Here is a 22,654-nt window from a genome sequence, read left to right as displayed (position 1 = left end):
CATGGTGCAGGCAGAGCTGGACCCACAGCACCAGAACAGAGTACACCAATGACATGGTGTTCCTTCTCTCACTTAAATAATTGCACATCTTGCTTCTTTTTTCTTCTTTCCCTCCCATCACAGCTTTAGTCATAGCCAGTGGTTGCCGCTACACTTCCTCCCAAGTCTTTCCTGCAGCGAGGTAAATGCCATATTTCCCCTTCCTTGGGAGTTGGCTGGGAACACATCTGGGATGACCCAAACTCCTGCCAGTGCTCTTCTGAGCCAGCTTCACATAGTTTGAGGTTCTGAAAGTTCTAAACATAAAATAGTCTGCCCAGGGAAGTGGTGAAGTCACCGTCCCTGGAGGTGTCCAAGAAATTTGGAGATGCGGCACTGAAGGATGTGGTTTAGTGGGCATGGTGTTGATGGGTTGACAGTTGGATGACCTTGATGGTCTTTTCTAATCCCAGTGATTCTCTGAAAACGAACATCGTAGGTCAATCACTCTTAAAGACTACATCTGAGTTCTACATTCAACTTCATTGGGATCTGGAATACAACTGAGTTTGATCTTGATCTTTGAGGTTTTGTTCATTTGTTTAGCTTCAGAGTTGCTTACAAAGGTAGCAAGGTGAAGGATGGATAGCCAAAATTTTTACATATGCTAGATGTTGCTTTAAATGTCACTTTATAATATTTTTAACTGTGCCTGTAATTAATGACTGTGTAGTGGTTTGACCGTGTTCCTTACAATATCTCTCACTTACAATCAACATAAAACCACAATGAACAGTCATGAAATCATGAAATCTGAAGGTCGCTTGCTATATTGTTAGAGAATATAAATAGCAGCTTTTTACAAAGCTGGTTGGCAGCCAGATACAAAATTGATAAGAGGTTTAATAGAAGCAATATTATGTCTGATACTACTAACCTGTCTAGGCTATTTATGGGGTTTGCACAAACAACCAAATTAGACAACTGAAATGTCAGATTCAGAAAAGATGATAAGGTTCTTTATTTCCACATGCTTCAGCTACTGTGCCCGTCTTTGTTTTGTTTTTAATAATCTTAGCTACGTAAGAAAGAGTGCTTACACATTTGCAAGAAAACTCTCTGCAGGAGTCTGAGCTCCTTGGAATCTCTGAAAGTTTGTCCTTCCAAAATACTCATCATTAACGTTTTCTTCCAGGCCAAAAGAACCAAGTCTCCTCACATTCACATAACAATCTTTTTCACTCATGCATACGCACAAAACTATAAGCACATGAATTTCACGAAAGATAATCGTCCAATTACCAAATTCTCCTTCCATTTCTTGGGATTTACCTTGACTAGCTGTAGTTATCCTGACTGCATCAATAGGGTTGTTCCATGTCATTCAAGAACTTTTTCAGACTGGGAGTGGATCTCACCTCATTTACACATCTAAAACATAGACACCCCTTTCTGAGCTACATGGCCAAACCAATTGTGGTTCAGTTCTGGAATGGGAATTGACCTCACCTGACCTGTTCCAGACATCTGTTTGAGGATGAGATTAACCATGCTCTAGGAAAGGCATCTACTTAATCTACTCAGGTAGTTGACTATGATCCTTAAGAAAAAAAATCCCATTTTTTATGGGGAAAAGTATGGGAAGCACACTGCTTTTCTGTAATATGGGCTTTTCCACTCTTGCCTTGCCTTAAACTGTAAGACAATACTCTTTCTAAAACTTGAAGGAGGGATATTATGAGCTATGAATTAATAAACATAGAAGACAAGAAAAGAAATAAAAAGGAGGGGAATACATCATATCTGAAGCACATTCAGATGCAAAGCATTGCTAGCATAATTGCAGTGATCTCTAGGCATGGTTTGTTTTCCTTTGGGGCCAGTTACACTATGCTATCACTGACATAGGTCCGTAACACACTTAAAAAGCGGTTGCAGTTCTTATGAAAAAATATTCTCATTCACTTTAACCAGGAAATTCACACTGCAGTAATTACCATGGTCAGAAAGTTAACTCCAGAAAGGCCCTTGGTCATGAGATCATTTTTTCAGTTATGTCCCTCCCTCATGATGGACCATCTTGAAAATGGATTTCCATTTCTGTGGCAGCCATAAGCCCTGGTGTGGAAGTGAGACCTCAGAGAGCTGAGTGTGCCCCATTTGATGCTGCCAAAGCTCCTGAACCTCCTCTGCTCAACACAGTGAAGCACGATGTGAAGTCCATGTAGACACAATGACATTATAGATGTATAGCAATTCATGGTAATTTAGATCAGTGAGTCTGAGAAAGTTCAGTTTTCTAACAGGAACCTCACTGGTCACTAAAAATACGTCTATGTACTCAGTACAGATGTAGCGCAGTTTAATCCCAACTAGTTTCCTTTTCATAACAGAGGTGCTATTGTATCATTGACTCTGACAGCGTAAGCCAGAAAGTACTGCTGATATGTTAGAACTGTGCCAAAAGCAAAGAAAGAAAAAGCACAAGTTTCAGCAACAGCAGGTTGTTTTATGGGTACCTTACTTCTGAAGAAGGAAAAAGATGTTCTTCTCTACTGTTAACATTCAGGGTATTTTGTCTTGCTGCTGCTTCCACCTGAATTATTTTGACTTTGAAGCTTCTCATCTTAGAGACCCTTTTGGGGAAGTATTGTGATGCCTCCCCCTGTTCTGCAGTGTACAACTTTAGAGGTTTCAGGAGTCAATCTACTCAACCTAAATGTTAAATCCATGGAGCTGGATCCAGGTAGTAGTCAACAACTGGACTTTCCAGGGAGATAGGACATGGTCTGCCCTGGATGGATGCAATTCTAGAGTTTGAAAAGGCACTCAAAACCTCAGATATTTTGGTTCTCCAGGGTCTTATATTTTAAAGCAATTTGATAATGTTAAAGGCCTTCATTTTGGACTGTCCAAATTGAGACACATCTGAAGTCTATTATCCAAAATTAGTGGATATGTTTGATATGTTTGATATTCCAGTTATCAGTAAGTACAAGCATAGCTCTCAGGACCTTCTGTTATTCAGCTCTGATTTGCCCCGTTTGACTGAAATCCTCTCAGAGGAAGACATCCCACCTACGATTGTCCTCAAGATTCTTCATCATGTCAGTGATGAGAAACACGTATCAGAAAGTACTTTTTTTCTCTCTGTTAAGCACAGAGAGAGAACAGACAACTAACTTAGCACAAAGGTGTGATTTTAAAACAGAATGTTTTAATTGGTGCTCGGCTGAAGTATCAGTAAATGTCTTTGCAAGGAAAAGTATGTGGCCAGAAACATGCACAGTGGGAGTGTGAGGAGAGAAAAAGAGAAGAAGAACTGTGACTAAGTGATGGGCTAATATCTGAAGTCAAGTATGACTTCACTTAAAAATTCTCTGATGCAGTAGAAAAAAACATTGATCTCGTATATTAATTGCTGAAAGCTATCTTCATCACAGGAAGTAGCAACTGTTAAGCTTGAATCAAATTTGGTTCAAATTCCTGCAACAATCTAAACTTGCTATATTAATGTAATTGGACTTACTTGCTTTACTCTGTTACATCATGGGAACAGGTGATCAAAGGCAAAGGAAGAAAGAGATGAGAACACAGAATAAAGAGGACTGGATATTTTTGAAGAAGAAAGAAAATGAATGAGCTCCAGCAATTGGAGAAGAGTGCCTTGGAACTATGGGAATGAAGTCAGACAGAAAAAAAAAGCTTTTAGAAACGTTCTTGGGGAAATCTGTGTAGGTTTCAAAATAGCCTGCTCCTAGTCTGGGGCTTTTTAACTGTCTTTTTTACATACTGATCTCTTTCCAAGTAGAAAACTACCCATGTCTTACTCCAATACATACAGTGAGAATTCACTATAAATCTTTCAATTTAATTTACAGATTGCAATTGTGCAACAGAACAAAGATCACAGTAGTTTTGGAACCAGCACAGTGGAGAAACTGGCACAGAGGCTTATGTTTCATTTTGGATTTTTCCCATGGCTCATGGTAGAAGTCAGGATATCAGCTTTCTTAGAGCAAAATTGAAGGCTCTTGAGAAGCTTCATTTCCCTTGCTTGATGTCTCAATTCCTGAACTGTGTGTGGTCAAGGGTTGCTGCAGCACTCACTCCACTGTGCAACTCAGTAGTGACCTCTCCAGCTAAAAGCAGGGTGGTGTCAGGACTAGCTCCTGAGCAAAACGTCACCAGCCTGCTGGTTCTTGAACACCCAAACATTGCATTTCATCACTTCAGAAATGTGTTAAGACATCCCAAGACGTGGGATTTGCAGTTTCCTTTTTACCACCTTGCATCTCGCTTTTGTCTGCAATAGTTCACCTTTTGCTGTACATATTCTCATTCCTGAACCAAAGGATTTACTGGATTTACTCTGTTTCTTTTTTTTCTTTTTTTTTTTTTCCCTCTCCCCTTAATCCAGTTCATTTTCAGTATCATTCTAATTACGGAAATGAATAACATTTTAAAAACAATCAGTGATGACTTCCTGTACAAACAATATCAGCTTTCCTGATTTGGACCCTGTGTTTGTAAATAGCAACTATTTGTTCTCATCTGCAGCATGCTAAAACATGGGAAACAGGCACCTTGGGGATCCACATGGAGCTAATATGGGAAATGGACTGACACAACGTCCTGCCACAGGAAACAATACAAACCTAGGAGGGATCTGACTTTTACAAACGTTTATTTCCTAAGTACCCCAAATCTTCTTTAAAACAAAACTAAACTCAATAACGATATACTTAATAGAGCATTTTGCTATCCTCTTTTCTCTGCCACTCAACCCAGGTAATTGAATTTCATGTATGCTTACACTTATATTAAGTGATGCCTTATTTCCTTTCCAATGCCAATGGAACACTGATCAGAAAGGGTTACTTTTGGTACTCAGAGTCCTGTTTCTTTTCAATTTGCTCAAAATTTCTCCCTGAAATTGTACCTTTTCTCACCTTGGGGCAGAGTGGGTCTTTCAACAGTCATTACATGAGCAGCCTCCTTTGTCATCAGTAGATTACCAAATCATATATATACTTTGTGAGACACAATCAACATTTAAGTGTTAAGAAATTGTCTTTCAATCAAAAGTTTTGTCAAATTCCAAAAACGAATATGCCAAAGATGTCAAAGCTTGCTACAGGATAGTCCCTTCTACATTTTACTGGTTTTGGTCAGAAAAGGAAGGATGAAAACATAGTCTAAAGCAATTTCAATGGCAATATCAGTGTTTAATAGCCACTCTTTAAAAAAATCAAATTAATTATGGCATTCAGGTTTTTTGCTTTATCTTTAACAGATTTTTGGAGGGACTTCAGGGGTTATCCAAAAGCTGTTTATTTAATGACATACTTGTCTTCTGACATGCAAATTAGGCAGATTAACTGATTCACATATATCTAATTGAGGTTCTCTTTTGGTTGCAAGGAAGCCAATCACAGCTCAGGAAGCAGTGAAGACTTGGTATAACCAACTGTGTCTTCAATTTGTAATAATTCAGAATCCAGAAAAATTAACATGTCAAACAGAAAGGAGACCAAGAGAACATGAAGGAAACTCATATAATATAAATTAGGTTAGCAGAGAGGTTCGGGGTCACAACTGTCCTTGCTCTTCTCACATCGTAAATGGAGAGCACTGTGGGTAGATCAACTAAATACAAGGTCCAAGGTAGGAGGTTCAAAGAGATCCCATGGTGGGAAACTCAAAGAAATCATTCAAGAAAACTGTAAATTTTCCTAGGCAGAAGCAAACGTTGCTTGCTAAAAAAAATAACCTTCTACTTTCATCATGTCTTTTTTGATGCATCTGTCATTGGATATCCAGTGAATTACAGGTAAGTAATTGGGTGAGGAAAATACTACAGTGTATTTCAGATGAAAGAGAGCTGGATGAACAGTATGAATTATTCAATCAGTATCAGTAAGGCAACCCACAATAACGGGGAGAGCTATCTTATTTTCTGTCTCTGTAGTGAGCGGTCCATTTGGTTCTGATTTTCCAAAGCACCAGTTCCACTCTGTGTCACAGACTGAAAACAAAGGCTAATTCACTCTGATGTGAACTCATTAGAAGCAGCAGACACATCATTTGGAAAAGTTCCAGTTGCACATTCTCTCTAATACACGCTTCCAAAATCTGTGAATCCTGATACCCCATAGTAATCTGTTAACTTTTTGCTTAAAAACTTGAGAAAAACTAAAATATATAATACAGTGATAAAGCTAAAAGTTTAATAATTTCTTCTTTTGCTGTTCTTCATTTTGAATTCAGCTGTTTTGAGAAGTGTCTGATTAATATCCTGGAAGAAGACAGGATCAAAAAGCAATTTCTGTTATAGCCCGACTGACCTAATTCCAGCATTTCCCATATATTGCACAATACTTGTTTGCTGAACACAATTCTGTGTATTTATTTTGAATCCAATTATTCTAGATTTCTACAACTGGTGTAACATGAGCTGCAGAGCACTTTTCTGAATATGACTTGCATGCAAATATTAATTTTCTGTAGCATGAGAAAATTCAGTGATCTAGAAAGACAGCTTTAGCATCTTTCTGTCTAGAAATGCAGTCTTAGGCAGGTTAAAGCGGACACTGCACCAGACAAATGGTTTTCATCAGTCATCCTCTGATTAAGACATGATTTCACAAAATCACTTCTAGTGTATTTTCATGTGGAGCTCGAGTTACTCCAGGGGTCTAGTTGGGTTTGGTATTTTTCTTTTTTCATTGTATTTTAAATAATAAAACAGGCTTTCGAAAGCTCATAATACGTACATAAACCAGTAAATTATCATGACATTCGTGAAGCTGAAAATATAATTCAAAACTCTACTATTTAAACACAGCTGATGTGCATTTTTTTAATCCATTCTGCTGCACTGAAAAAAAAACCAAAAAAAAAAAAAACAAAAAAACTAAGCAGCATTAAAAAAAACCCATGATCTTACCATTGATAAATACGTAGACTATAGATTCCCTCTTCTTTTTCACTGGACTCGTTGGGTATCTGCAGCTATATCTTCCAGTGTCATTTGCTTGAGTTCTGCTCAAGGTCAGAGTGCTGCAGGACTGTGTCCCATTCCTTCCACAGGCATACTTAGTTACATTCAGCCTTTTGCTGTCCTTACTTAGAGTTTCAGGCAAAGACCATGAATGAAGCATTTCCCCCCTGCAAATACAGATAAGGAAGCAGAAACAATTATGTTGGGCTGCAGTGATACAGCTCCAGTTCCCAAGCTTTCTGTTTTATTATATTAGGCTATTTCTGGGGTTCTCTTTTATCTTGTTTTCCAAAAACAACAACAGAAACAACAAAGAACTACTAAACAATTGCCATTGAAGTTCACTCCCCACCTTTCCCCACACCATTAGGTTTCTTTTTCTTTTTTTTTTTTTTAATTTCAGCTATAAAAAAAAGAAAAAAAAAAAAAAAAAGAAAGTATCAGGTATATGAATTCTCAACCAAATTATGAGAAGCCAGCTCAGCTGGTTACCTGCATGTGAGATTTAAAGGCTGGCCTGCTTGAACAATGTGCTGTCTGCCATTCACGCTCAGCACAGGAACTTTTAATTTTGATCCTGAAGTGGATCCTAGAAAAACAAAGAAGAAAGGCATTAACAATGACAAATCATCCGGCTCCAAGTCCACTCACATTTAGGATGCTACACTGGAAGGAGAAAGCAAAGCAAAGGTAGTGCCTCCCTCACCACACATACTCCTCTCCTCTGGGCAAAATCATGCTGCTCTGACTCAGAACTTGTATCCTTCTAAGAAAGAATCACTCAGGAAAGAAAGAAGACATGGAAGCAATGCAAGATTTGGTCAACAATTTTATTCTCAAGTTGTTCACTGATTGAATCTTGAAGAAAGCTCAGGACCTTGTGTCTGCACAATGAACCAGGGAAGTGTGTCCTCCAGCACTGCTGGCTGTGTTTCCTTAGGAAATGCTGCAATGGCAGCCTCTTGAATAGTTGGCCACAGCCAGACGTTGACCTCTGAGATCCGAACTCTCACTCAAACACCTCACTGCAAAGCTGAGAATGCTTTAGAAGGAGGCAAAGGGGATTTAGGACCTTCCCTTCCTGTCTCTGAAGGTCACAGTGCTGTCGCACTATAGTCCCTCACTAGCTGCAGGCTTCCTTAGGTAAAGTGGTGACAAAAGACAACTGGACAAGTAAATTTTAAGAAAAAGTACCAGACCTGCTGCTTGCTGAGAAAGCAAATGTGCCAACAAATCTTCTATCTTGGCCAGACCATTCCGGTGTGATGAGTGAAACCCTGCGTATCTGAGTATCAGTATAGCATGGGGTGGCTTGGGATGCTTGAAAACATCAAGGCAGGTTTCTTGCAAGTTGTGTGTTGGCAACTTTCAGAAAGTCAATGAGAAAGCATGGACAGAAGAACAGAGGACTGTGGGATCTTCTTGTGCATTAAGCCAACAAGTGGCAGGAAGGTGTAATGCTTTATCTTTGCACCACAATAGGCTATTGCCACAAAAGCTTTCATGGCAAGCAGAGAGAAATGCATGGCCAGGCAAAGAAGCAGTCCTTTATCCTACTGCCTCGCACTGATAGCAAAGTGTTCCAGAATCAAAGAACATAAATATTTTGCAAGATTTAAAATCAGTTCAAGTCTAAACCCGGACCTGACTGCAATTTGTGAAGATTTTAGTGTTGTGAGAGAAGATTAGAGAGTACTCCAGCTCACTTCACTCCAAGAGAAAATATTTAATTTTCAACACATGAAAGAAGTAGGGCTGTGTAAACAAGGGTACTGTGGATTTTCCTCTAGAACTCAGTCAAGTGTATCTTGAGTTTAGCTACTTCAAACCCTTCTAAGAGGTTTCTACCACAGTCAAATACCAACAGCCATGTGTATGGGAAATATGGGAGATCCATGTGGCTGTTGTGAATGATGACTGGGAAGGCCCATCTTCCACCGACTGTAGAAGGAACTACAAGGCAACAACGCTAGCTGAGTTTGGCCACTAAATATTGAATGGACAAACTCTGTTCAACTGGATGTTCCAAATTCAGCAACTTTTACTTGGCAGTTATGCATCTGAGGATGGGAACTCCTTCAGTCTGAGAAAGGCCTAGAAAGCAAGTCTCCACTTTTGGGAAGTGATGCTAAAGTACAAGGATTTTGTATAAAAGGTAAGGAGGCACTGCCTTCATTTGCTCTTGTTCAGTTTTTCCTGGAAGTGCCAGCTGTTCTCAATTGTCAGTAAGTATTTCTTACTGTAGCTGTGGCTATAGTGATGTTACTGTACATACTAACATCCATCTCTGTTCAGAAGAAAATTTAAAGTGTACACTAAGTTACAGCCCACTTGAGCGGGCTTCGAGCAAGGGCATAACAAGTTTTCAGAACAAAGAGAAGTTTTCAGGACTTTATCACAAGTATTACCAGAAATTTGAATAGTGATATGGTACAAAAACACAAACTTCCCCAAGATTTGTCTAGAAAAATCAGACCTTGACCTACAAATGAATACATTCTTCCAGCTGTTATCAGGAGAGAGAGAAAGGATGCAGAAAATCTTTGAAGAAGCAATTTGTTATGTGGTATCTTGCAGGTGTACATTTTCCTCACCTACCATTTAAGGATCTCAACTCTGAAATTGTGGGTCTGTCAAATAGCACACTGTGCTTTTATGGGGTAGTCTCTTGTAGACGCATGCAGCCTTTGAGTCTACTGACTTCCAGTTATGAAATAACGCCCCTGAAGCTAAATGCTGAGAACCTGAGATAAGACCTGTACTTCTCTCATCATCCTAGTATCAGAGGATGAGATGCTCCACGCTGGCTGCAGGGCTTTGCTCGGCACTGCAGGAAGCACCCTGCCAGCAGCAAAGGCAGCCAGCAGCAGCATGTTTGCGCCTGACCCATGCTGGGACCATGAGACCAGACCTGGGAATGGGGGCTGCTGTTGTTTTCCAAGTCTGCCAAAGGTAAAGAGCAAGAAAGCATCATAATGGTTACAAAGTTTTATCTTGGTAGCTCTATGTAGATATAAGACTCCCACATACAAATCTCAAGATTTGTCTTAAATTAAGCATACGGAACATGACAGCTTGGTAGCACATGGCTTTAAAGTTATTAAAATCAAATGAAAAGAAAAAATAATAATATTTTCACCCTTACCCTTTGGGCAAAAAAGCAAGCCAGATATGCCAGGTATGTATTGAACCTTTTGCCCTCTTACACATACTACGTGTCTCTAAAAGACACCACAGCATTTGTAAATATTACGGGTGTGATCTTAAGGAGTGCTTAGTTTTTGTCTATCTTTGCTCCCCTTGATATAAGCCAGAGTTACACCATTGATTCCAAGTACATTTCAGACACAATATTAAATCACATTAATATTCAAGACTTAAATAAATTAGATAAATAATAATTAGATAAATAAATCAGATTTTGTATGTATTCATTAATTTAGCTTTCCAGTAACAAAAAGCTGAAGAAAAAGATGATATTTCTGGCCAAGACAAGACAATACTTTTACCAACAGAGATGCTCAGTCTGAAGAAAAATAACTTAATTGGACATCCTACCTACTTATGGGTCATTAGCTTTGTTACATTTTTAAATGCTCCAAAACTGATGCAGAGTACAAATGCAATGGAGTTTGACATGTTTACTAGAAAAGAAAAGGAAAGGAGAATAGCAAGGAAATTCCCACTGTCAATATTTAGAAGTGGATTATGCCTTCTCTGGGCATTTTACTTGACACCGTCTTTTCTGAAGGGTCATGGCTCAACAGGACACATTCACTTATCATTATGCCTGTCACTAGGCGACCATCAGCAACCTACCCTCACACTGACCTACATTGGGGGGTGCAACTTCTTTTCAACTGACAACAAGAGAACTAATTAATCCTGATAACTGAGGAATCTCTCCTCATAAGGAGGAGAAAGGGGTTATTTTCCTGCATATTCTATTTGGTTTGGAAGGCTTATTACGTATACGTGTGAGATTCTGCCAATATGATTGCTTAATTAACAAGTAAACATCAATTTAGACTGCAGAAGTTAGTCTAGCTGTCTAAAATTAATTATGGAAGAAGTTTTTTCTTAGTGAACGCAGAGGGTGTAATCTATAATTTGCAAAGAAACAAAAGAACGAGCTTTGTTCAACTATTTTCTGCCTTGCAAAAAGCAGTGCTCTTTCTGAATGAACAGAAATTTGAATCATTTAACCAAAAACACAGACTACAAGTAATTAAACAAAAAAGATAAAATAGCTGAACCTGCATATATTTTCCATGATGTGCGAGTTCGGTTCTGCAGACCTCCAAGTAACCATGCATACATGATCAACCTTCCACTAATTCTGGATAAATTTCAATTTCTCCTAAAAGAACAGATTCACTGAACTCAAAATCAGGATCATGTACCGGATTATTGCCTCTATTCTAATTTTTCCAGCCATACTTTTAAATTTTCTTTTTATGAACTTTGAATTTCTGTTACCTTAGACCATAGAAAGTAAATTCAAAAGATAACTCTATGCCTTAGTTCAAAGAGACAAACCACATTAGAAGTTATTAGAAACTGCCCTGAGGTGAACAGGCTTGGTGGTCTTCAACACCCTTTTCATAATTTGAGGCTAAGTGATCTTCCAGCCACCACAATTATCCTGAACACGTTGACTAATCTGTTTTCACCTGCACAATGAGAGGTTAAAGAGAATGTTCCGTTTATCTTTGCAGCTTCAGTGTATATAAAGAATCTGACCTCCTAGGTTTAAAGTGCCATCTGTGAGCAATAAAGTTATCCATCAAGAAGTAATTGCTTCAGTCATCGTTGGATTTGCACGTGTGTTAAAGCTGGTTAAACATAACCAATTTTTTGTGATTTTTACCACCAAATATCATCTCCTCGTGATTCAAACACATTCTGCAAAAATGTATTTTGCATGAGACAGTCATGGACTGGAAATGGAATGCATGTGGTATCTTAATTGGGTCTTCACTTCTCCGTGCTCCTTAAGTTGCAGGTCATTCAGATCAAACACAGCCTGGGACTTCACTCTTGCTTATGACCACTTCCTTGTGAGTCATCCCATTGAAGGGAATGGGGACACCTACACATGTGCAACTAGTAGGAAATTGTAGAATCTGGCCAGAATGCTTGGGAGCACTCAGAGGGCTGACCTTCAATGTGTTTCCAGTGAAACAAGTTAATGACCTGCACCTCAGCCAGAACAAAGTCACGAGTGAATCTCATACAGGGTGTATGGCTTTACTTCAATTTGTAAAATCTGGGATTGTGGGAGCTTTCCATATTTCAAAGTTCTCCTTCTAAGCTGCTGTATCACCATCTCTTCTAAAGGTACTTCAGAGGAGAGCAGATAACAGCCTTTGTTTTTTTTAGTCGCACAGTCCTATCTATCCATAAGAACTTTGTTTCTATCATTATGCCAATCACTCTATTGAAAACATATGAGAAGGAGAAAAAGGAACTTCTTGTAAAGTCCGAAGAGCTATTTTAAGCTGTGGTTAACATCCTATCATAACGAGAACGATTGACCAACAGTTCCCCATAGTTTAATCAACACTAAAATTCCCACCAGCTTCAATATTTGCATTTATAAGAAAGAAAAAAAAAAAAAGAAAAGAAAAAGAAAATGTTTCTAGGCTGAACTGTACCAAAAACTTACTTGGTGATGGAAAGAAAAAGGATTATTTTTGTGCTCCAAACATGAAAGTCTGGCTTACTTTTCCACTGGACAAGAAGAGAAGGCATCACTCCATATAATGAATCATAGAATGGCCTGGGTTGAAAAGGACCACTTGATCATTTAGTTTCAACCCCCCTGCTATGTGCAGGGTCACCAACCAGCAGACCAGGCTGCCCAGAGCCACATCCAGCCTGGCCTTGAATGCCTCCAGGGATGGGGCAGCCACAACCTCCTTGGGCAACCTGTTCCAGTGTGTCACCACCCTCTGTGTTAAGAACTTCCACCCAATATCTAACTTAAACCTCCCCTGTCTCAGTTTAAAACCATTCCCCCTTGTCCTATCACTATCCACCATTGTAAATAGTTGTTAATGAAGCTTTTCACTTCTGTGACTGCTGGTGGCAGCTGCTTGTGCCTCCCCATGGCAGCAACAGCCCCATCCCATGTGCTCTGCTGGAATCTCTGGAGTTTGGACACAGGCAGCACAGCCTTGTTCCTGAACCCAGAGGTGAAAGCCCTGTCTCCATTGTCCATGCTCAGGTACAGCCTCTAGAAAATGCTCACAAGCCATGAGCCACCCTGAGGTTCCAGCAGTACCTCAGGTCTGTCAGGTGCCATATGTAGGCCTCTGCTCCAAAGGAAGCCTCACAGTCCTTCACACACCTGACTGCACATCACGTTTCTGAAAGCAAATCCAACCCCAACACCTAAACTTGGCAGAAGAGGAACTAGGAGAATTTATTTGCCATAGAGCATGCAGGGAGGCCTACAGTGTCAGCTGACCCTGATAGTCTTCCAGCTGAGCAAGCTCCTTATCCAAAGCTCCAAAACATAACCCTTATTTTGATCCAAGTAGAACTTTGGAGGTTCATCAAGGGCTGCAGGGAGTGGTGAGGGTTAACAGACATAGGCCCATGGGTCATGAGGTGGCTTTGTCCCTGTTTCCTGTTTGCTCGGTGCAAGGAGAGGCACTGTGCATACTGGCAAGCAGGAGCACACTGTAGGCAGGATAAGTGCTTCAAGCTGTCTCACTCCTCTGTGGATCTGTGCCTCGTACATGCCTCTGCTGTGACTGACATGTGCTTTCATTTGCTTTCAAGACCAAGAAAATTGTTAGAAGCTATTCACTTACAAAACACACACTGATTCATGAAAATCATCTGTTCATTGATTTATCCCTTTCAGGCTCAGAAGGGACATTCCAATTATCAGGTCTGATGCTCTGCACATCACATGCCCCGTGATTTCTGGATCTAATGCTTGAAGCGGATGAATCTCAAATGTAATTTAAGAATTTAAGGTGCCATTAGGATGCAACAGTCAGCCAATAAAATGGATAGGTTAATGGGTTTATATCTGTAGACTGGAGAGTCCTGTGCGGGCTAAAATGTCTTGACCCTGACTCCATATCCTGGAATTAAAAATGTCAGCAGGGCAAATGAACTCATTACTGCCTGAGAAAGGTCTCCACTGACACAAAATGATGTGTGCCTATTATTTGAACCAGTGTGTCTATCTCCCCTCAGTTCTGGATCTCGGAGCAGGAGATAAGAGTTTATTTACCGTGTGTATGCACTTTCTGTGCATAGATGTGTAAACATGCTGATACAAGATTAGATGTTGCAGAGGCAGGGCATGACACCAAGTGCCTAAAAATAGAGCAAGTACAATTCTGATAGCACTTCATTAACATATCTGAGCAGGATGCACTACTGGACCAATATGGCCAATAGCCATAAATGTAAGCAAATATATTTCCCCAATATCTGCCACTCATTTGCCCAATATTTTGCCAGAGTTTTGCTCCAGCTCAGTGATTTAAGATGCCCATGATGAAGCCATTCTCTTTTAGTTGTTCATTTAGATATTAAGAAAGGTAGATTTGGAAATGTAACAAGCTAAAATCACACTTGGTTGTTCAAAATGACACCAGTTACAACCATTTGAAAATACTGCCTGTCATACCCAGGCATCTGGAAAGCCACAAGGATGGCTGAGGCAAAGCAGTTCAATGCATTGTGTCCAGGCAGTGTCTGCTCAAAGGCACTCACACCACCATTTCATCAAACTCTGTGACCTGTCCACCCTAAGGTGACTGTTAAGCCTGGACCTAACAAGGCCAGTTAAAAATTAATTTTGGAATTCAGCATTCAGGGAACCTGAGTGAAAAAAAAAAAACCCAAAACTTTAGTTTCCTTTTCCATCTATCCAAAATTTAATTGCATCTGGAAACTTAATATCTGAAATGAGAACCATTGTCACAATCTAGCATGACAATGGTGCTTGTTTCATGGCTATGTGATGAGAAGAAGCAAAATCAGCTACGTGATGAGAAGAAGCAAAATCAGCCAGGTGACAAACTTTTTCCCATTGTGTATTGTGAAAATGGGAATCCAAATGTATAGCCTAATGCCTCAATTACAAACTATTAAAAACCATTACAAACACCTCCATTGTAAACACATGCCAGTCTTTTCATTAAATAGCATGGTAGGAAAGTACTGATACAACATAAAAGCAAAGAAAGTACATTAAAAACACAATTCATTCTAAATTCCTATCATCAGGTATTTAAGGGAGTAAATTATTTTTCATTTTCCTTATCAAATTACATTTCTTTACCAACTTTATACTTAAGATTTGTTACAGATTTCCTGACAAGAGAAATTAAGTGATATAGTAGGATTGGACTGGACCAGTGATTCAGATCAATGTTTCAGAAGGCAAATGGCCTAGCTGCCAATAATCTGCCAGCTCAGCCAGCAAAATGGCCCTACCAAATCCATTGGAGACCATATTGTTCATTAAGTTTTGCACGCAGGAATAAATTGAGAACTAAGTTAAATAAAACTTAAAGCTGCCAGGTATTATTTCTGATGTTCTCCCATTACAGATGAACCAGCCCATAAATCTCCAAGGGAAAAAAAAAAAAAAAAAAAAGACATAGTTGTAAACCAGCTTTCTAGCCATCCTGCTGTAAACTACAAAACAGCTAGAAATGGTGGAAATGAAAAAATAACTAGTGCAATGCAACAGTTCAAACCAGAGAGGTTAGTGGGAAAAAAGGGTCCATATAGACGACTTTTTTGCTCTAGGACCACCTCTACTCTGAAGTTTAATTTTGATTACAAATTAATGAAAAGTAATGCAAGAAGATCCAGAGTGAGCTTCTTCCTAAAGGTGATGTTACGGTTGGACTGCTCCTTCTGGCTGACAATTCCTCTGGGCTCTCCACTGGGGATCCCTCCATACTGCATCATAAAGTCAGCCCTCTCACCAAGGGCTGGTATGAAACAGGTCAGTGCTTCAGTTGGTTTTGATGGGCTTGTGGACAATAGATCAGAGAAGGTGAGGACAGCACTAGCAGAACAAATCAGATCATATTTGGCTTTTTTGGCAATTAAATGGCATATAAAATACAAAGCCTTTGGTAGGTGCACATGCAGAAATCTGGCAAGCACATCTGTGATTTGATTAATGTCAGAAAATTATAATAATTAATGATTAGGATGGATGTAAACTGTAGCACTGCCTGAAACAAAGGCAAGTTGTCACACCAAATCCTACCAGCAAAGCAAAAGAAGAAAGTCTTCTATACTGCACAACACAATGCAATATAACCCCACTGTAGTATATCCATTTGCCATAAACAGACAACACCTGAATTTCAGCAGGCTAATTTTGGTTATCTCAACTCTCAGTCTCACATTCTCTTAGTAAATCATGGTGGATTGGAGATCATACTACCAAAATAAAATAAAATAAAATAAATTTTAAAAAATCCTTTCTGAAGAATTTGTCTGAGTAAATGCTTTTTGGTTTCTTGAGCCTTCCCTGAAGATTAAATGTTGGACACCATCGAAGACACAACACAGAGCTACTGGGAGCTGACCCAGGATGGCAGCTCTCACGCTTCTCTTACTGCTGGTCCACAGTGACCCTGAGGAGAGGTTTTTCCATGGAGGAAGGACAATGGGAACAAAAGGAAAAAAAGTTCTGTGGCAGAGAAGGATCCCACAGGAAGGACGCCGGGGCGAGCTGTGTGAAGTTGTGGAATGCCTCTCACGAAGCGCCCTTGTGCTCCTCCCTCACCACTCCCCACGCACTGAGCAGGGGGTCCCGTTCCCAGAGCTTCCCAAGGGAGCTTCCCAGGAGGAGGACATCTGCTCAGGGTCCCCACTCTGCAAGGGCCACTGTGCCCACTCACCTCCGCTTCCGGGTATGGAGCAGAAATAGTATCAACCTATTGCCCTAGTGTCTCCAAACCACTGAAAACATGGAAACAGTTTCTTCCTGAGCACCTCCCTGAGCTCCTACAACAGCAAAGAACACCTTGTTTCAAGGCAAAGGCTCCAAAAGAGGGAATATGACTAAAAAGGGATTGTATGTATGAGGGCTTATTGCCATATACCAATGGATGATAGAAGGGTATCCCTACCACCTTGCAAAATACTGAAATCATGCAAACAGAAGCCGGGGTCAATCCCATCACACTGAATTTTGATATAAGTATTGTACATGGCTGACTTAACACTGTGGATATAGAGGAATTGATTTTGGTTGTGAAAATCAACTGTAGTTTGGAGAAACAACAGGAATGTAAAACCAGGTCATTGTGAATGTGAGCTTTTCTCTGCTTTGATAAGACAAACCAAACCACAGTCTAGGGTAGAAGATGAATAAATCAGTCAACTACTTTCCAAAAATCAATCACAGTCTTGAGTAACACAGAGGCATCATTAGCAATATCCTCCTTCTCTCCATGACTGCTAACTGTTAAAGGTGGCACAGCTCCAGCCACCATGCATAAAACAAAACAACTACCAACCATGATGCAAAGCAGAAGAAACGGTCATCTACACTCCCAGTACAAACTCCTCCATATGTCCCAGTAGTTCAGGACTTCCATTTGAGGTAATAGGACCCCTGACATGCAGTTTTGAATTTTTTCTCCCACACCCTTGTATTTCTCAATACACTACAATTTGATTATCTCTGGCATGAAGTCATTCTGCCATTCATAATGGGCATGATATTGCACCACGTTTGGCTTTGGAGTGAGCACTTGGCTTTCACTTTTCCAACTGTTTCTTGCTGCATACATGACTTTTTCTTTTAACCATGTGGATTTATACGGCACTGACTCCAACCACAGAACAATGAAACTGAACTTGGTGAGAGACAACTGTCTGCACACCTTCCTGTCCATCCCTGAACCAGCTTTCAGATGAGCAGTTCCCTCATGGTAGGATGAGAAGTCAGGTCACTTGGAACTGGAAATGCTGGGAAGGTCGTTCCCCATCTGTGGCCTGCATCTAGTAGGAGTGCATCACAACAGCAAAGAGAAAAGAGGCAGGTGCTGCCCACAGGTAGAGTCCATGCTAAAGTACACATAAAAATGATTTCCCACATTCTTACAAATACTGATAGAGGGGGAAAAAAAAGCAACAGACTGCTGGGGGCAAAGAAGGACACAAAGATGAAGCATGTCTGAAGGAAGCAGTTTGCTGCTGAAGGTGTCACCCCAATGGGAGAGGTTTGCCTCCCGCCACAGAGGTGGCAGTGGTGGCTGAGCACACAGCGCTGCACAGCAATGCTCTCAGAGCAAGGTGGCTTTCCGTTCCCTTAGGGGCTGCAACAGGAATTCCAGCCCCTAGTTTTAGGGAATCCAAGGGAGCAGTTTTGCTGATAAAGCACCAACACAGCCCCACTGGACACAGATTGCTGAAATGCCAAGCCTTCTCCTTCATCTGCTGCGCCTCTTCCTTTCCCAATCTCAGTCGGACACAAAAACTAGCAACTTGATAAATATTTGTGCTTGAAGTTTCCAAACCACATTAAAGTGTAAGGACTCAGCAACTGTCCTGAAAATCTGGACAACTTCCTTTTGTCCTATACACCCACACAGTGCGAAGGGCTACTGGTTTCAGTCTTTGTAGCATCTGACAATAATAGCTTGGCTTGTTGGATTCTGTTCACATGTAAAAAATAAAATACTAATAATAAAAAAAACAAATCACAATCAAACTAATCTCCAGTTCTCCCCAGTAACAATTTCCTTTTAGGATTCTAAATGTTCAGTGTGATTCTAGATACAAAGTTCTTTTCTAGGGTACATGTCAAGTATTCATTTCCTTGTGCACGAAACATAAAGAACTTGCCCAAAGCAATTGCTCTGGATTATACCAGCACAATGAGAGGATGAAATATGGCTTTCTGTAGAGTATGTGGGCACAGCACCTGCCTGGTAAGACACTGGTAAGTAATTTGATGGATTTTCTTCAGGAATGCAAAAAAGCATGGCAATGTATAAAACTTTTTAAAAGCCTGTGTTGTGCTACAAGGTCTAACTCTTCTGCCTAACATGAATGTAGCTTGACATGTTTTAGGGAACCCAATTTCCATAAATATTCAGAAGTGGGAAAGTCCATTTTTCAGCACTCTGTTGAGATTTCCAGCTCTAATCCTAAATTAGACCACTATGGCTGCAAGTCTCTGCTTCTGTTTCAGCTGAGCACTGAAATCAAATAGAAACCTTAACATATGAGCTTCGATCTCGTCAGCACTTTTAGGGAAGTCAGGTTAGTTATTGCAAGAAATTAACCTCAAAGCAGTTTACATTTGACCTAGAATTACTTTCTTCATTTTTTGCAGCTGACCATGAAATTGAAAAGTCCATCGGTCGCTGGAGACGTTGATGATCTAGTTCCAACTGGAATAACTCAGGCTTGTATAGTGGTGTCCACAGATAAGATTGTAATATATTCTCGTTATCCTCTATCTGCTAATTGTGAGGTATTGCCAGGGTGCCGACAGCTGGAAATAAAGCTGATTTATCCATCCCATGTTTCTGGAAATACAGACACATCATCCTTGATTCAGGCTGCAGAACCTGATCATTTCAAGATTTAAGCTCAGTCCTTTACATTCTCAAATGCTATTGATTAAAATTATTGTCACACGATGCCTGCGACTAGGAGATCAAACCTAAATATGGCACTGAAGTCTTCATGTCAACCACTGTGTGTACAGTCTTTAGCATAACTGTATGCAATATAGTTTGTGGAATACAAACGATACATACAAACGATGAAAGAAATAAATGCAAGTATTGCACAAAACAGAGACAAAACATTCCTCTTTCCTCTGATAGCTGAAATACAAATGTGCATAGAAATACCAGAGGGCTGAAGTGCTCAAGACTCCCGAGTCAAAGAAAAATGATTTCCATTATTTCCTTTATCTCCTTTTTCAAACAGAAACTTTTAGTTTTCATGTTGTCTGGGGTAAATTGGAATTATTAAATAGCCATATACAAGTTAAAGATCTCTTTCTGTCCCTTCGCTATGGAGGTGTCTGTAACAGCTGAACCACTGACTCTGTGAATCTTTTCCAGTACCAGTCAGTAAATGGAAACTCAGCTGACACCTGCAGAGTATGAATTACAAGAGTGAAGCATTAAGAACACTTAAAAGGGGAAGTGCTGGACAGCTTGAGTGAGAGTTTCACATAAGTAGGCAGTGAAGGAGGGTGATATGAGAAGGAACACCTAGAGATGACTTGCAGAGAACATCCCACCACTTCACCAACAACTCTGAAATGCTGTATGCCTATGAGAGCTTCAGTTCTGACCTAGAAGAAGCTTGATCATCCTATGTGGGATGTCCAGCCAAGCCTCCACAGTGAGGATTTGCTTTTTTCTTTTAAAAAAAAAAAAAAAAAAGAAAGAAGGAAAACACAACAAAATCGAAGATGTTTTCAAACTCTGAGCCCTGGAGTGAAGCTAAATCTCCCATACTTTTAAGAGAGGAAAGAAATTTCCAGCAAACCAGTTGTAAAGGCATTCAGCCATGCAACAGGGAAGCACCATTCTGTACCTATTGCACTTGAGCCACCTTCAGGGTGTGTGTCTCCACTGCCCAGGACACCGGGTTTCCCCTAACCAAGCCAAGCCTTTCCCATTGGAGTTGGTGTAGGGTGCGTGTGCCCCTGACAGCGCCTGGAGCAGGAAGGTGAGCCAGGGTCCCTTACAGCGCCTCAATCACTGAATCCACCTTCTCCCAGGACAGTGGGTTTGCTGCAGTTTGCACAATGGGAAACCCTTCTGACAGGAAAGAGGAAGCCGATGCCCCAGCACAGCTCAGCACCGCGGGAGCCCATGTGGGAGAGGGACACCGAAGTTCAAGCTCAAGCTGTGAAGGAAGCCTGGCAAGGATTTCAACCCGTGTTTCCTGTATCCACAACGAGAGTCCCACGCCTGTGCCTATTCCATCCTTATGCCAAGGAGGGCACAGCAGAGAAAAAATAAAGCGGGGAAATTAACACTTCCCCGGGAGGAAAAAAAAAATATAGAAGAATACCTATATGGCTATAACAAAGCTGATGAATCAGCACTTCCCGAGCAGGAAAACGTCTCGGCAGCACAGCCCCGCCAGCTTTCCTCCGGGCAGCACCGGGGCCACTGCCACAGTACTCAGCCCCTGGGGGAACACGCTCCCCCCCACAGAATCACAAAATGGCCAGGGTTGGAAGGGACCTCAAGGATCATGAATCTCCAACCCCCCTGCCACATGCAGGGCCATCAACCTCCACATTTAATACCAGACCAGGCTGCCCAGGGCCCCATCCAGTCTGGCCTTGAACACCTCCAGGGATGGGGCATCCACAACCTCTCTGGGCAGCCTGTTCCAGCACCTCACCACTTTCATAGTAAAGTGGTGACATCCAACCTAAGTCTTCCCTCCTTCAATTTAAAACCATTTCCCCTTGTCCTGCAGTTATCTACCCTTTCAAAGAGTTGATTCCCCTCCTGTTTGTAGGTTCCCTTTAGGTACTAAAAGGCTGCAATTCAGTCACCCCGCAGCCTTCTTTTCTCCAGGCTACACAAGTCCAGCTCCCTCAGCCTGTCCTCATAGGGGAGGTGCTCCAGCCCCCTGATCATCTTCATGGCTCTCCTCTGGACCCTCTCCAACAGCTCTCTGTCATCCTCCGATCACGGCACTGTTTTTTTTTTTCGAAGCGAGAAAAGCCGAAGCAACCAATCCCAAAAAACATCGCCATTAGGCACAGTGGATTTTTGCAGCGGGCGCGGAGCCATCCCGTCACACGCAGCTCCGCGGGATGCGGGCGGCCCCGTCCTGCCCCGCCGGGAGAGACCCGCGCCGCGCTCCCTGCCCTGCCCGCATCGGGGGCACTTTTCTGCCTCACGGGCAGAAGTGACTCTTGAAAAACAAAGCGGGCTGGAAAGCAGCCTACCCCGCGACCAGAGCTTGTTTTTCCTCCTCAAGGCACGGGTTCGGACATCGCGACTATCCACGTCGCGGAGCGGCTCGGCGCCCCTCGGCACCCCGTCTCTGTGCCCGCCCTGGGAACGGAGGGCGGCGGTCGGGAGGGCAGGTGCCCTCCGCCTGCCGCGACGCGACGGCGAGAGCCGCCGATGGGGAGCGTCCCGCAGAGTCTGGGGCCGGGTGGGGGGCGGCGGGGGCCGGCGGACTCCTACCTGCGAGCAGGAAGGCGGCTCCCAGCAGCACGGTCCCTGAGAGCAGCTGGCGGGGCATGGTCCTGCCCGAGGCGGCGCGGGGCTCTTTCCGTGGAGACGGCAGAGAGGCGGAGGCGCCGACCGAGCTCCGACGGGCTCTCCTCGGTGCCGGGCTCCTCCCGCCGTGGCGGAGATAGCGGCGCGGCATCAGCATCCAGCGGCCCCGCAGCCCTCCCCGCCCGCCCCGTCCCGCGGAAAGGGAGTGTCCGCGGCCAGCCGCCCTGCCAGCTTCACCTCCCGCGGACATCAATTAGCGGCCGGCCCCGGCTTCGCTGATTTATAACTTCTCCACCCCCCACCGCGCACCCCCTCCCGCCCCCAGCACATCCTCCGCCGGGAGCACGCCCTCCCCGAGCCGCCTCCCCGCCGACGGCGGGCACCGACCGCTCCCCGCGGGGCTTTCGTCCCCGGCTCCGGCCCCGCGGAGTTTCCAGCCCGGCCGGCT

General features: G+C 42.1%; 1 protein-coding gene across 2 annotated transcripts in view; it reads right to left on the bottom strand.

The window, feature by feature from the left end:
• Positions 1–22,452, bottom strand: part of FLT1 (fms related receptor tyrosine kinase 1) — a 101,646-nt gene extending 79,194 nt beyond the window's left edge. For both annotated transcript variants that reach the window (XM_031615594.2, XM_090133659.1), the window contains exons 1-3: positions 22,171–22,452; positions 7,475–7,571; positions 6,929–7,149 (exon numbers count right to left, since the gene is read on the bottom strand). In XM_031615594.2, the coding sequence (XP_031471454.1) occupies positions 6,929–7,149; positions 7,475–7,571; positions 22,171–22,363 (511 nt within the window). In that variant the 5' untranslated portion in view covers positions 22,364–22,452. The remainder of the gene's footprint in view (positions 1–6,928; positions 7,150–7,474; positions 7,572–22,170) is intronic.
• Positions 22,453–22,654: the final 202 nt, after the last annotated feature.

This window comes from Phasianus colchicus, chromosome 1, assembly GCF_987193195.1.
Source record: "Phasianus colchicus chromosome 1, bPhaCol1.hap1.1, whole genome shotgun sequence".
Taxonomy (NCBI): domain Eukaryota; kingdom Metazoa; phylum Chordata; class Aves; order Galliformes; family Phasianidae; genus Phasianus; species Phasianus colchicus.
The sequence above is the reverse complement of the archived record's forward strand: the minus strand, read 5'-3'. Positions and strand labels throughout refer to the sequence as shown.